Genomic DNA, 15,804 nt, shown 5'->3' with positions numbered 1-15,804 from the left:
AGCTAATATGCAGCATATTGTATAGTTTTGTGTCTTTTTCTTTTCTGGTCACCATTTACAGCTATTGTTTAAGAGTTTTCTGCAACAACATAAACACTGCTGGAAATTAAGCGCAGTTGAGAGAACTGCTCAAGATGTGCTGCTTGGTTGAGATGTGCTGGCACCCATGAGTGAGTCAGGTGCCCGGAGGTGTCTGAGGATTGATGTGGTATTCCAAAAAGTGGAGTAACCTTCAAATCATGGAGGTTAACATCGCGTTTGCTTATGGTTTCCATGTTTTGACGCTTCGCTGCTGAGTGAAAGAACAGGGGCAGCTTTGGTTTGACGGACTGGGAAATTCTTTAAAATACACAAATGAGCACTGCATTGCCTGCCTGCCTTTGGGATGGACCTGGCAGGTTTTTTTCTGTAAAATAAAATAGGAAGTGTAGCATCTCAAATATGTATTTCATTTTAAGACAGGCCAAGTTTGACTTTGTATTTCAGGATAAAACTTACTCTTTTTCAGTGATATCCTGGGGCAGATACGTAGTTTGTACAAATTCTTCTCTTTCCACTGCTAGCTCTCATCGTAAGATGGAAGTGGTTGGTATTTAAAGTTTTAATTTGATGGAAAAAACATTAACAAGAAAGTGCTTGAAAGTGAAAGGCAGGCGAATGCACATTTATAAATAAGTTACACGTTTTTAAATATGTGGGTGATTAACGAATAGTAGTGCCTGCTCTTGAATGCCTGTATCTATAGTATATATATGTGGAGAATATTTACCTCCTAATATAGCTCAAAGTCCCACCTCTGCACATTCAGTTGTTCTCTACTGTTTTGCTTTAGCTGTGGGTGAAACAGATCGGAAAACAAGGTGGTGGATTCCCGTCTTCAAATTAAAAATGGAAAGACTTTGGGCTGAATGTAGAATAACTGGGTGAAATGCTGTGCGTTATGGAGAGGAACAGAGAAGGTGATAGGAGTCCTTTGGTTACTGAGACTTACTGGGATCCCCCAAAAAGTGGGCCCATTGTGTTCTGATTCACTCTGCAAATTGTCCACATATTCTTCCCATGAAATGCTTAGAAATCTTTTGCAAATGAAGCTAATATGCAGCATATTGTATAGTTTTGTGTCTTTTTCTTTTCTGGTCACCATTTACAGCTATTGTTTAAGAGTTTTCTGCAACAACATAAACACTGCTGGAAATTAAGCGCAGTTGAGAGAACTGCTCAAGATGTGCTGCTTGGTTGAGATGTGCTGGCACCCATGAGTGAGTCAGGTGCCCGGAGGTGTCTGAGGATTGATGTGGTATTCCAAAAAGTGGAGTAACCTTCAAATCATGGAGGTTAACATCGCGTTTGCTTATGGTTTCCATGTTTTGACGCTTCGCTGCTGAGTGAAAGAACAGAGGCAGCTTTGGTTTGACGGACTGGGAAATTCTTTAAAATACACAAATGAGCACTGCATTGCCTGCCTGCCTTTGGGATGGACCTGGCAGGTTTTTTTCTGTAAAATAAAATAGTTTAATTGAACAATATTTCAACAAAAATAGATGAGTTCAAAGTATTGTTGATCACAGGCTGCTGTGCATATTAAGCCCCTATTATTTCCATTAGCTGTTACTGTAACAGTTGTGTGAAAACAATCTTTTTCTGTTGAGGTTTTTTGTTTGCTCCCCTCGAAGTATTTTGACAGATAGTGACTAAAGAAAAAACATATAAAATGGCTGAATTTGCGGAGATGTGAGTTTGAGCTACATTAGGAGATAAACATTCTCTGCTTATGAATATTGTAGATGTGAGCTTTCAAGAACAGGGACTAATATTAACCGGCATTTACTTAAGTCAGTGCAAATCTGGAATAGCTCCGTTAAAATTGAAAGATCAATAAAGAATAAATTTATAGCTGCTTTACACATGGTGATTTCTCTATAGAAATATTTGCTGTTAAAATCTTTCTTGATTTTCCTTGATTTGTGCCAGTGGTTCTCATTCATGCCCCTTCAAGGCCTTTTAAAGTAGCAGTAGCAGTTCTAACAGCTGACCCCTCAGATTGGCTTCTACCTTGAGCAGGTGCCTATGAAGAGTGGGGAAAGGGGGGTTCCTTTTCATTTATGAATCTTCTCTTCTACCTGCCTAAAATACACGTGATAAAAATAATCTTTCCCTCAAAAATGTATTAGAGTGCCTCAGGCTTTGTGTAGTATTTGATACAAAGCCTCACCGTTCATAAGCAGTTCTTTCTGCTCTTCAGCTGATGGCCAAATCCTGGTTCACCTGGCTGGTGAGGGGAAGGAGCACCAAAATGTGGGAGGCAGCTGTTGCCATTCCCCCCCTTTCCTCGTTTTGCGCTTTAAAGAAGAAAATTAATTGAAACTGATATTCAGAAAAACATAAAGAAAAAAGCCTGGGTTTGAGATTAACTTAGTGACTCCTTGATCTCAGAATGACCATTTGTACTACAAATGATACACTTTATTTTGGATTGCTGCTACTTTCATCTTCAACCTTGCTGAAAGACAGGTTTCCTCTATGCAAAATCAATCCAAGGAGCTTGACAGATGATGGCTGTATTTTATTTTATTGTCTCTGGGGCCCTCTATATGATATATTTTTGATGTATGAAAATGAGATCAGGGGTGTCTGAGGGGTTGAAACATGCAGCTGGGGTGCAGTTGTATGGATGTGTGACCCCTGTGAATTTCAAATTTTTTTTCTGAAAATCAGTTTGCAAAAATTTGATGATGCATTCTTGAGTCTGTATATACAACAACTTTTTATTTAAAAAAAAAAACAACCTTTAATCTCAAGCTTATAAAGAGATGCTTAGAAACATGAAATAACTAATGCTGTTCTCTTTTTTTTTCTTCTTCTTCTTTTCCAAATCTCTGTACTTCAGTAAAAAGTAATATTGTTTTAAGATCAGGAATTTTATTAAGGTTTAAAACTTAGTGGAGGCACTTTTTACATGTAAGTGGGGAATGAAATACATGCAATATGTTACCTAGAGGCTCCTGGTCTCTGCCCAGGTGTCATCACTGGTGTGAGAAGCCATCAGCTCCTACTGGTGTAGCTGTGGGTGCCTGCTGCACTGCAGCGAGGAGGCTGTGTTTGGAAGCATGGGACAGAGGGAATGCTTCTTGGGAGAGCAGTGAACTTTTCTGTGTGTTAAAGAGCAAAAGGGTTGAAGTAAAAGATAATAACGTGAAAATACCCACTACAGAAAAGGCAGAAGTGGAATAAACCTACTTTTTAGCTCCACACACCGTTTCTACAAGTATTAATTTGATTACAGCTCTGACTTCTCTGCCCTCTCAAGCGGGGAAGAGGGCAGAGAGAATATGAAGTTGCAAGCAGAAAAAAATAATTTAGTCTGACGAGTTTAAAATAAAATTCTTCTCTCTTTTAGGATCAGTAAAGACCTTTGTATTGTCAGGATACCAATTACCTATTTTGAAGTGGTAACACTGACATATTCTGCAGGACATATAGATTGAGTGATACACACTGTAGTCTTCGTGATATTTTTATAAGATCTGGGGTTTCTTTGTAGTTGCCCAGTTTTCATGTACCTGTAACTTGATGGAATAGATTAGGAACCTGTTTAACCTTTAAGGGAAAGGAAATTTTTCTCTTGTGTTGGGCTTCAATTTCAGCTTCTGCAATTTCAAAGTAATTCTGTGAAATGGGTGCCATTGATCAATGGAATTAAGCCAGTTCAAGAGCATAGCCCCTGAAATTGGGAAACTAAAAATTGGAAAGCTACTAGAGAAAATAAATGAACAGTTTTCTGTGTAATGCTGTTTAGTTTGCTTTGAATCAGATTGCTTGCTGTTGAAGGGTTAATATTGACTGTGGTTGTATGTTTTGTTTTTTGGCAGGTAACCCTGGACTGGCAGGTTATTACAGGACCTTTATACAGGCCTTGTATCGTGGACTCAATCAGCAGTATCCCGTTTGGGTTGTGAGCCATGCTGGACATTGTAAGCCTCCTAGTGGTATGGAAATGATAGAAGGTACAAAACTATAACTTGTACATACAAATATTTGTATCCCTACTGATGTTACTAGCAGAACTTGTGCTTATTAGAAACAGCATGACATGGTTTTTAAATGTCTCCATTATATTTCCACAGAAAAGTTGTATGAGAACTTACTGAGGAAAAGAGTATTTTTAGGTAAATTAGATTTGCCAGTCAAATAGGCGCTATTAAGAGAATTGGAGAGTTTGCTGATTGCAGTCTTCAGAGACAAGTTACAGAGAAGAAGGTCTAGAATGTGTTCATGTTGCGAAGAGTAGATTAGAAAACAACGTAGTTTAATGAAATGTCCAATTCAGAGATTGAGTACTTGAGAGACTTAATTATTTCTAAATTTAAAAATAGTTGTACTAAATTAATGAATTTCCAGGAAGCAAGTAAATGTTTCTGAGAAAAGGGGTATGGGGCATTTGCAGGGTCGAGGTACTTGTTTATCTGTCAAAATTTTTTTGACACACAGTTCACCAGCAAGACATGGCAGTCGACTCAAAGTCGGGGAGCCAACAGTGAATCCTGTCCTGAAAGGTCCTTAGTGTCAGAAGACTTCTGGACTTGGTCAAGCTGCAGTGATGTATCAGTAAATCAGTACAATTCCATAGGATCAAAAGGTTCAGCAATGTGAAAATTTTGAAGAAGAAACTGTTTTAGCTGTTTAGCATAACTTTCCCTCACTATCCTTTGCACCCAAGCTTTTAAGCAGTTTGATTGGTTTATTTAATCTCAACTTAGTAAAATTTTTTCCACTAATTGTGTTCAAGTGTCAATTCAGTGACTGACTGAAAGGAATTAGGGAGTCATGGGCTCATTGCTGATGTTCTGCTCTTGCTCTTGCATCCCATAGGAGTTTTTAGTTGATATTTTGTGGCATTATAGCAAAAAAAAACCAGAACTCCGAAGCATGCATCCCATAGGAGTTTTTAGTTGATATTTTGTGGCATTATAGCAAAAAAACCCCAGAACTCCGAGGACCAACAGAAGCATATGCATAGGGACAGATAATTCTGTTCTCTGCACCTCTTCGTTGCCTTCTAGGTTCTGGATTTCTACGGCAAAGTTCTGTGTCAAGGACCACTACATGGCATTATGAAAACCATGTCAGTTATTAATATGCCACACAAAACTAGAAACCAGGAATATTTTCGCAAAGAACTAGACATGGAACTGTTATTGTTAAAACTCCATGCATTCTTTTGTGCTTCTGATGAGCATTTCATAATTCTTCATTTGAAATTGCCTGCTGCAAATCCTCTGAGTTCAGTATTTCTCAATAAGAATGGTGAGTGCATAAATTGCCGAAGACAACAGTTAAGTCTTTGACATCATTGATTCTTGATGTTTTTCTGGTTGGAGTCCAGCAAATGAAAAAAGGAAGGCGGGGAAGCCACTGTAAAAGACAAATTCATACTGATTAATTTAGAACAGTGGGCTACAAGTTTTTTTGATCAAACACTCCTATCAATAAATAATTCTTACTGATTAATTTAGAACAGTGGGCTACAAGCTTTTTTGATCAAACACTCCTATCCAAAAATTCCTATCAGTAAAAAAAGTATCAGCATGCACCCCCAATATATCTTTTTTATTATTAATATAAATTGTATACATGTGTTACTGAATTTCTAGTATTTTCTTCCTGGACCCCAGTGTGCGTGCACCTCAATTCGGAGACCACTGATTTAGAGAGTGCAAGTATGTAAATAGGACACTTAACATATAAATGATGCTGCCTGTAAAGTGCTAGAGGGTTTAAAATGAAAGAAACTGCGTTGGAATACTATTCCTGGTTATGTTTAGATCAAATAGATTTTGAAACTCTCAGAAAGACTAAAACAAGTTTTCCAACAGCAGCCATCAATCACAGAATGCTTCCTAATTTACTGGAGGCAAGTCATATACTGATCTGAGAACCCAACAAAGCTACACCCTTTGTTTTTACTTCTGTTTGATATCCTTCTATTGAGAGAGCTCTAGAAAACTGTGCTCTGCAGAGACACACAACATCTCATTGAACATTTCATTGCTGTAATTCTCTCCCTAGCAATCAATCCACTGTGCAAAAAGATTCAAAACTTATTTTTACTCAGTGAATGCGATAAAAAAGTTATGCTTCAATTTCAACTTCATTATCCTTCTCCTCAGCTTTTACAACAGCAGTTGTTTTCAACACTGTTGTGACTGTGAGACAGTCCAACATCAGTCCTCAGGAGTATGCAAAATTACAAAAAGGAGAGTAGATTTCTAGCTCTTGGTTATTTTGTTTAAAAGTGCCATAATATATCTATGCTTTTAAAATATTCATATAATCTTATAAGTGTTGGCTTTTTTCTTTTCAGTGCCTGATACTGAGACTTTGACTCGTAGTTCTCCTAATGATTAAGGTGTTCATGCATCTTGAACTGATGCTGCCTACAAACAGGTTCTTTTATAATACCAAACCCCTGCCTACTTACTTACTCTGACAGTTTACCGTGCTGAATATATTACAGTTGTATTGTAAGTCTTTTAAGATGCACATATTCGCACATCATTTGGTTAATTTCTACCTTATAAAGACACGTTCATAAGAAAGGAAAAATCTATACAAACAATACGTAATTAAGATATGGCAATTTTTTCTTTAAAAGTAAAAATAATAGGCAGGTATACCCATAGTTGATTTATTCTTTTAAGTTCTGGAGGTTCTTTTAAACTGTTACTCCATTGAAGAATTACACTTCTTTTGAGATTTCTGATCTGATAGATAGTTTCCTACATGTAACCAAATAACTTATTATGATGTTGTGAGGGTTTATTTAAAGTGGAATTTATTGTTTCCTATTTGAATGTGTTAGAAGTACGTTATGTCTCAATGCCCTTGTTCTCGAAATGGAAGCTTCTTCCCAAACACTAGTACTGGGGAGATTAGATAGGAAACCCTTTATCCTCAGTCCTTTTAACACATCCCTCAGCTCCCTTTTTTAGCACCCTGGTTGGCTTTTGCCAGTAAAAGCTGTATAGACAGCAGTTGTACAACATAGCCATGCCTTAAAATGGTCTAATTCTGTGGACATCTGTTGTGGTTTGATAAGAAGTAAGAAATACATCATCTCAGACAGAAATAAGAATAGTAGAACACGGGTTTGGTTTTGTTTTCTCCTCAGGACCACTAAGATACTTTTCTTTGTAGCAAAGTAAGATTGGGAAGAAAAGAAAAAAAGAAATCAGAATTAAATATTTATTGATTTTTTAGTAATACTCTGTGTATGCCAAGTGCTATATGAAACAGTGTGATTCATATCTTGATTGATGCATTAAAATATTATATGCCTAACAAATGGCTGGTCATCAGTCATGTCTTAATGATACAATATTTGGTTTCATGATAAATTCTATTAAAGATAAATCTCTATAACTTTCTGAACTGTACAGATTATTATTGAGCTGTGCACAATCACAATCCAAATACTTTTTATTGTTTTAGCAAGGTGTGTTTATCCTTTGGAACAGATTGTCTAGTGAATTTGCTGTTGTTTTGTTTCTCAGTCAATACTAGGTAGCTGCTCAATGACAGGGAAGTTTGAGTGATGTTCTCAATAGCCAAGTTACAAGATAAAATTCTAGTTGGATCCTTTATGTCCCATGGACTGTAGAAGATAATAGTGTGTCCTTAAAATCTGTTAAACTATCCTTAGTTCATTTTCCATGATAAAAAGAGGTAGGTCAGGATTGATTTATAGTTCAACAAAAGCGTTCCATTGCTTTTTCTTTATGCAAGGAGAGTAGGGCCTTCAGACCTTTCAAAACTGAATTATAATCCCAAGGAGCAATATGGAAAAAAGCACAGAAGTGGTGCAAGGATAATAAATTATCCATGAAGACATTGATTATATGATCCCAAAATGTTAATGTACCATTAGTATGAAGTTTTGAAGTGAAATAAAGTTTTGTATAAAAAAAAATACAATTCTAGTTTTACAGGAAAGTTTGGAAGCCGTCTGCAGCTTAAATTTGAGATATGCTTAGCTGTAGTTACAGTTCATCTGAAGGGAGTTTACCTTTCCAGCCCTTTGACTTCTAATGGAACTGCAGAATTGACTGAGTGAGATTCCCCCTCTAGCTGAAGTGATATAAATCCACAAAAAAACCCAAACCAAAAAAAAAACCCAACAAAAAAAAACCAACCCCAAACCAAATCTGAAATCATTTGGGTAAAACTTTCAGCAAGTTAATCATCTTGTTGATTGCTAGATAGTTGTCCCCAAATGACAGATAGAAGCGTGGGCATGATAAGCAGATACGAGCCGTAAGTTTCTTCCATCATGTTATGCTGTGCTGGTAGGAAAAAAACCCTAAAATAGTAGCCTGAGAAAGACAAGGAGCATGGTGTGCTATAATAAGAGGGTTGTGAGTTATTTAGGACAGTGATTCCCAAGCTGTGGTCTGTGGGCCACTGGTGGTTCCCAGAACACTTGCTTGTGGTCCGAGAAGAGCTGGGTGATCAGATAGAGTTGGCTCTCTCACCTGTTTCCACTTGCTGAGCAGAATTAATGGTAGCTAAGAATACTTTTCCAATAACACTTTTTTTGTGTAAGCATTTGCTGCGATGGCCTTAGAGGTGTTGGGCCACCATGGATGTGTGGTGATGGCGGGGAGCGGGATTGTGGTCTGCACTGCTGCAAACAGGAGAGGAGGAGACCATGGAAGTTAGGTGTTCCAAGAAATGGGCTCTAAAAATAGGGACTCATCCTTAGCTAACAGCCTTTGTTCTTGTGTATAGCCTCAAAGGAGAGAAGTTGCAGAGGCCCAGGGAGCCAGTATGCATTTGGTAATTTTAGCTATCTTGTGACTCTCATTTATTTTAAGTAGTCCGGATGTTTTTAATCGTTGCTGATGTTGGAGAGTGCCTACGCTGCTGAACCAGGTGGATCAGAGCTCCTGGCAACCTCTTTGGTCAGTACAAAACCACCTCAGAATTAGTCTCTGTAGTGCTTAGAAGGTTTTTGACCAGCGAATCCTTATCTGGGCTTCGTCACTGTTTGGTTAGATGTCAGACAGCAGTAGGAACGGCAGGTATCTGGCCACGTTCAGGTACACAGTGGGAGCAGGGTTTAAAAGCCATTTACATCTTGTATGATACAAGTATAGGGAGAAAAGCAGAAGAAAAGCAGCTGAGCTGGCATCTCACATGCATATTTTCGGCTTTGTATGATACAAGTATAGGGAGAAAAGCAGAAGAAAGGCAGCTGAGCTGGCATCTCACATGCATATTTTAGGCTTACACATACGGACATTTAATTCTCATTACACACATTTAATTCACATTAATTTATATTTCAAGAATATTTTCTGCTTCCTAGGCACATAGGTTAAAATATCTGAGAGTCACTGAAAGATAGGTTATCTTTAATATAATTTCTTTACCGGTTTAGTTAGTTATGTTAAAATATTATTGACCTGGAGAACTCTGTACTCATATTTGCATCCCAGAAAACAGAGCATTTCTTAATTTTAATGCAGAATGTTATGTCTCCCAGTCCAATGGGAGATTAATTAGATACGTTAAAAAGAACCAAGTTGTAAGTGTGCCATCCAGGTAGAACTAAGCTAGTTTCATATCAAAATGTTGAGGTTTTTTAATGTATAGAGAGGACAAGTTTCCTGTTTACGAAGCTGGCCTTGGCACCTATTAATCCCATTGAGCTCTTCACGTGGTGTTTGTCAGCAGCGAGGGATCCCACAGCCGGGTGTGAACGGAGGAACTGGATGTTTTCACAGGAGGGGCCAGGAGCCCTCAGCTTGGTTCAGTGCAGTCCTGCTGCCCCTCCTGCTACAGCAACTGCTGCCACCCAGAAACCTCATTCCTTCCTTCTCTTTGGAAAAGGCAGCTTAAGGAAGGAAGTGTGCGTGTGTATGTAAACGTTATTATGAAGCATTTAAATCATGAGGTTTTTGTCTTTGCCTGGTAAGATCTGCATTTTACTGTACGGTTTTAGTGCTAGGTGTCTATTTTGAGGAAACAAATGATCATTTCATGTTGGGAACCCACTGGAATGTTTTAAATCTAAATGTGTGAAAAGTAAGCAGCCCTAGGGATGCTGCCGTACTCCCTTTACTTCTTTCCTTTGAGCCACATTCCGTTAATTATTCATAAAGGTCCCATAATCGTGCCCATAATTATGCAAATAGATCCTTTGAGTGAAATCTTGGCATTTGGCGTTGACTTTATCAGTTCTGCTTGATTTTAAGCATGTGTGTAAAAATCTTGTTCCATTCGAAATCAAAACTAAGAAAATAAAATTTTGCCATCTGTGAAGTATTTCTAAGTTGCTCTATTGTTTTCTTTTCTGGCCAACCAAAATGATAACAATTTTAACTGCTCAGAGCATCATACCTTAACAGCCCTGTATTTATTTGCAATGACACACTATTAAGCTGATTCTGGTACCACTTAATGCATCTCTCTATATTCCATTGACTTTGATGGAATAGTGACCAATTTTTGTTGATGTTGCTGAGAAGAGGACTTTGTCTTCACATTTCTTATAGCTGTATGAAAAATAGGTTCTCTATATTCTCTGTTTCTTTCAAGGTTTTCCACTGAGTCTGTCAACATAATACCTGTAGGCATATTATTTAAAAATGGCCATGAATAGCTTTCTAATCCATTCTGGTACTTTATTCAACTAATTCCCCTGTTAAAAGAACCAGATTTTTTCATCCCTGTCAACAAATAAGGGGAATATAATTCTGTTTTTAAAGATGTGTTGTAAAGTAACAACTTTTGAAACCTGATACAGTCTCCTGGATCCTTATTCCCCTCCCCCACCCCAAAAAATATGCTTATTTGAAAAAAGAATTGACATTCATCCATTGTAGAGTATAATGTCTTTGCTGCATTCCAGGAAACTTTGGATGTAGGTTTTGAGATTGTTTATGGATCATTTTCCGCCTTTCACCCCATGACATAGGTATGTTCTCCAGCTGATACCATCACTTCTAATTAGATGCAGATGGCTGTTCGTGGGGGGAAAAAAAGTGTTCAAGAATGTGAACCCTATGAAAAGGTAACATTTATATCTTTTGGTGTCTTGACTTTAGAAGTCATGTCACAGTTCACTGAGATGAGCAGTGCTGTGATATTTCAGAGTAACTTGTTTAAATGTTTACCATTCTATTGTAGGGAAAGTAAAAAAATAAAATAATTCAATAAACAAGATATTGAGATGATTTGGATTATTTTCCCAAGAGAGAATGCTTAGGAATCTTTTAATCCAAGTCAGTTCGAAAGATATATTTGCATCTGCTAACAGAATAAAAACAAACTATCCCCATGACAGAGAATAGTCCCTTCTGTCTGAAGGTGTAACAGGTCTGGATTTGTTCTGATAGTTGAGTCAAAAAGTTTATTCACTACATAGGATAGCTGAAGGAAGAAAGCTGATCGATACTTTTATTTATTAATAAGAATTTCTGGTTTATGATATAGACCATTGATTTAATTTTGATACCCAAAAAGTTTCCAACAAGTGATGCAGATCTTGATGGGATCAATCTAGTGTTTAGTGGCAGTTTTATTTTTAATTCCCAGTGACCTACCTACTAAGGAACCATCAGCAATGCACAACCTAATTCCAGATTCTAAAAATAATCAGGTTTGGAACATGGAGTCTTTCTGTTTGCTTTGGTTTGAGGAGTTTTCCTTTCTTTAGGGAGCAATGTAGGTGTTTCAGGGAAAGGCAGGACACTGTAAGGCAGGCTGTGCAGGAAGAAGTAATGGCACATGGCCTCATTCTTAGATAACTCTTACCTCCAGTGGATCTACTGAAATCTCTCAGCAAGATCCAAGAGATGATAAAGGACAAAATGATACCGTACTGTGCACTCAGGTTGACTGAGGGGGTGTCGTAGCTGCGTGCTAGATGAACAAGTTTTTCTTTTTTCCAAGTTTTGATACTGCATGGGACTATTTTTCATTAAGTTATGCATATTCTTATCTTTCTAAAGATTGAATTTTATGTTTTGTGCATTAATACATTTATTAAAATAATCTAATTTACTGCAGCTATCAAATTACTGCTGTGGTCAGGTGACTGCTGAGTTGCCAAATTAATCCCTGATGGGTTAAATGTTATAGCAGAGCACTAAAATTCTCTGGGATTGCCACTGTAGTGTCATTTTTTGCAGAACAGAACTGTGCTTTTGAACATATTACTGCTGAGTCTTTGCTGTCAGAGGCTGCACTGACTTCTGTACTAGTGTTTACACGATTTGGAGGAAGAAGTTTTATCCTGCAATTAATCATGAAGAGGCCAATTTCAGTACTTCTGAATGCACTTTCGTATATAATAAACTCTACATGATCGTATCTGGATCTGTTTACGTGTAGGGTGCAGGTCAAATTCAGTTGCTGTCTTTTTATATAAATTATATTGTAAAGCCACAGGCAGTTTCAAAGACTTTAGTGAGCTACGGCTTCAATGTCTGCTAATGTAAATGAATGAGAAAATCAACCTTTGCCCAAGGTTAACCCTCCCACTGCTTGTGGCTCACAGGTGAATCAGTTTGCTTTCTATGTAGCACATCTCACCTGTGTAAAAATGAAGACCAAAAAAAATCCCTTATTTCTCTATAATGACAGATCAGCTGTGTAGCAGTGGCATTTTAGTCTCTATTTCAGCTATCATGCAAAACTCCAAGAAAATTAAAGCCATTGCCTTTGGCGTGTTGCCATTCTTGCCGTGCTGGGCAGTTCAGCTAAGCCACTAGGAATGAAACCTTCATCATTTTCCTCAGGAAGGTTAAAAAGGAAACTGCTATCTTGGTAATAGGGAATAAATCTGCTAATTAATTTTTAAGTAGTGTAACAGAACACTGGAGGTGAGAAGATGCACTTCAGAAAATGTCACCCCTTGATCTGTCCGGTCGCTGTGAAGTACAAATTCTGTTTTGTTACTTGTGCTACTGTATACCTGCCCCTCCGGGTATACTCTCAGCTGTTTGCTTTTTCCCCTTTCCCCCTCTTAACATTGGGATTTGCTCCTTGTCATTTTCTCCTGCTTTTAAAATAGTACTTTTTATTCCTTGTCTGTGAAATAACATGGGTTGTCTTCCTTGGCTAGCTCTGTCTTTGCTCCAAACTTTGGCTCTCTCTTGTTTGCTCTCAATCTCTCTTTCTCTGTTTGTATCTGTTTAAATTTCCCAAAGTTCTGAAGTGCTGTTTTCGATAGGTGTGACTGTCAGCCTCGCCCACTGCAGCGCAGCACCTCATTCATCATACACCACTGAATCAATTCCTGGGAAGTGGTATTCATCCTTTTTTGTTCCTTTCAACACTCACACAATTGCCACTGTCCTTTCTTTACCTCTTATGTGATATCTCCCCAGTGTTGGTGATATATAAAACATCATTATTTTGTTTTTGTTCCACTGTTAAACTGTATAAACACATTGTTGTTAATGTATGCTATTTACTGAAGCTGCTTTTAGTCACTTCATCCAGTAAGAAAGTTCTATCAGCCTCAGTTTCAAGACCGAATTTTCCCCATGTTAATTGGAAGATGTTAAGAACTGGCCAAACGTAAAAAGGTCTGGATACTGATAAACTTTTCCATAAAGAATTATCTTAAGAAACACTATATTCTGTGTGCATTATTCCTGGAGAGGCTTGCATGTCACATTCCTCGGGCTGATGGTACAAGAGAATTCAAGTACCAGTGAAGGGCATTTGTCCTTGCAAAACTGTGTAATGCCATTTCAGGTCATACGTGAAATAAGGGAAGCAGGCAAGGTAGACCTTTGCGGGAATACCACCCACTAGTCAGGCAAAGCAAGGAAAATAGACTTCTTGGAGAGTCAAAGTGGGTTTTGGGGGGCCTGGACTGATTTTTGCAACCTAACCTTTTTTTTTGTGGCAAATGTAGACATGCACACCTAGACATGAAATAGCTTTGAAACTGGCAAAAAAAGATGGGCAAAGCCTAAATAAAGACCTAACTTCTGGCAAAGTAAAGGCATGCCATTGTTTTCTTCTGTTCTGTAGTTACTTGTCTCATAGAGGGTACTTTGCAAAGTAAAAGGGTGTGCTCAGTGGGGTACCTGGTGTGTTGGAATGACCTTACTTGAGTTTTACAGCAAACTCGGCTACATGAGCGTGGTGTTACAGGTCTTTTTCTTGAAAATTATTAGGTCTGCTGAAAAGTGGTCCAAGTAGCGTGCTGCCATCAAAGGTGCAGCCTAGAAGTGAAAAAAAGTATGAGCCTAAAAAAGCCACATTGAGTTTTATACATGTTCCTATACGAAGATATCGTTTAACTAGCAGTCAGCCTCAGCAAGGAAGTCCCTTCCAGTTTTGTTTGTGGAGGCAAGTGAAGAAGGGAATTCAGAGCCTTTCACTCAGCTTCAGCATGTTCAGAAAACAAGAAATGTAACGTGAACAATCAGCTTTCCATAGGCTCAGACCTCTTTGCTTTTGCTCCTTGAGGTCACTTTAAAATAGAAATGTAGATCCATTCTTATATAATTATGGTTCTCTAACCTCTACCCTGCCAAGTCGTTTCTTTTAAATAATATGATATTGAAAATTCTGATAAATTGCACTTTCTGTAGTTACTGAGCTTATTGACTGTAAAATGCAGACATTCAAATACAGAAAGCTTTTCCAACTATGTTATGCAAAACACCCATATTAGATTTGCTTTATGCACATTGAAGTGACTCTGGAGGCATAAATTGGTGTAGAACTGCATAATAAATCCCTGTTTAATGGCGTTTGCCTGGCCAAAAATTGGAGATAACCAACAATATTCTCCTTCACAGTTTGTAGTGTTTTCTCATCGTACCTTGTTAATCGTTACTCTAGTCAGTCGGGGGAAGCAGGACTGGGAATGCAAAACAAAAAGAAGCCTCTCACAGGTACCTTAATTTACTAAGTTCACTGTGCTCCTGTATGCTTTTAATAAAAATTTTGGTTTTAGTATTTGTCATGTTTATTAGTTCATTCTGTCGGACCGTGCTTATACTAATTTAATTATAAGACAGCTTCCTTTGAAAAACAGATTAGGTGTTAAACAAGTGTCCCAGCAATAGGTAGGTACACAGCAAAGGTAATCAGTAGTTCAATTTGGAAATTAAGTCTTGTTATTTTTCTTATAAAGAAAATAATACATATGACCACTTTGGTATCTTGGGTAAATGGTAATTTATTTGTGGAGGATACCTTTACAAAAAGTAATTGCTCCAATAAGCACTAATGAGCAGTGTGTTTATCTTAAAAGTTGCGTGAACAGTTCCTGAGGGTACTAGGGCCAGATTAAGGTCTAAGGGTTAATCTAAAACACAATGCTTTAAGACCTGGTTCCTGGTGTCAGGAGGAGTTCTTCAGTATTTATTGAACATTCTTTCAGGTTTTCATCCCATTTCTTTGGCATTTTATTGCTTGCTGATACAATTTATCCAGGGTTCAATAATCAAATCAAAGATTGGGTGAAGCATTCCGACTTTAAGCAATATGTCTTTAGGGAATATGTTTTCTAACACATTTGGCCGTACTAGACCCACAAACCTCAAATCCCAGTTATTAAGCTTATAGTTGTACTGAAACGTTTTCAGATGGCATCATTCAATTGTAAGAAATTACTGTGTTTTCCTAGAAGAACAAAACCAATCAAATGATAGCACTTCTGACTGTGCACACTAGTTTAACAGGTAATCCTTCTAAGTAATTAAATTGCTGTCACAACTGCTGTTTCTCCCACCACTGTTGGTATGTATTTGTAGTGGAAAAAGGAGATGGGGCATA

The 15,804-nt window shown here is 37.7% G+C and overlaps 1 protein-coding gene across 2 annotated transcripts in view; it reads left to right on the top strand.

Moving 5' to 3' along the window:
* LDAH (lipid droplet associated hydrolase) overlaps positions 1 to 15,804 on the top strand; it is a 119,761-nt gene that overhangs the window by 29,624 nt on the left and 74,333 nt on the right. For both annotated transcript variants that reach the window (XM_014956900.1, XM_014956898.1), the window contains exon 3: positions 3,870 to 4,004. In XM_014956900.1, coding sequence (XP_014812386.1) covers positions 3,870 to 4,004 — 135 coding nt within the window. The remainder of the gene's footprint in view (positions 1 to 3,869; positions 4,005 to 15,804) is intronic.

Source organism: Calidris pugnax, unplaced genomic scaffold (assembly GCF_001431845.1).
Source record: "Calidris pugnax isolate Ruff unplaced genomic scaffold, ASM143184v1 scaffold171, whole genome shotgun sequence".
In the NCBI taxonomy this organism is placed as follows: domain Eukaryota; kingdom Metazoa; phylum Chordata; class Aves; order Charadriiformes; family Scolopacidae; genus Calidris; species Calidris pugnax.
Note: the sequence above shows the minus strand (reverse complement) of the source record. Positions and strands in the feature narration are given on the sequence as shown.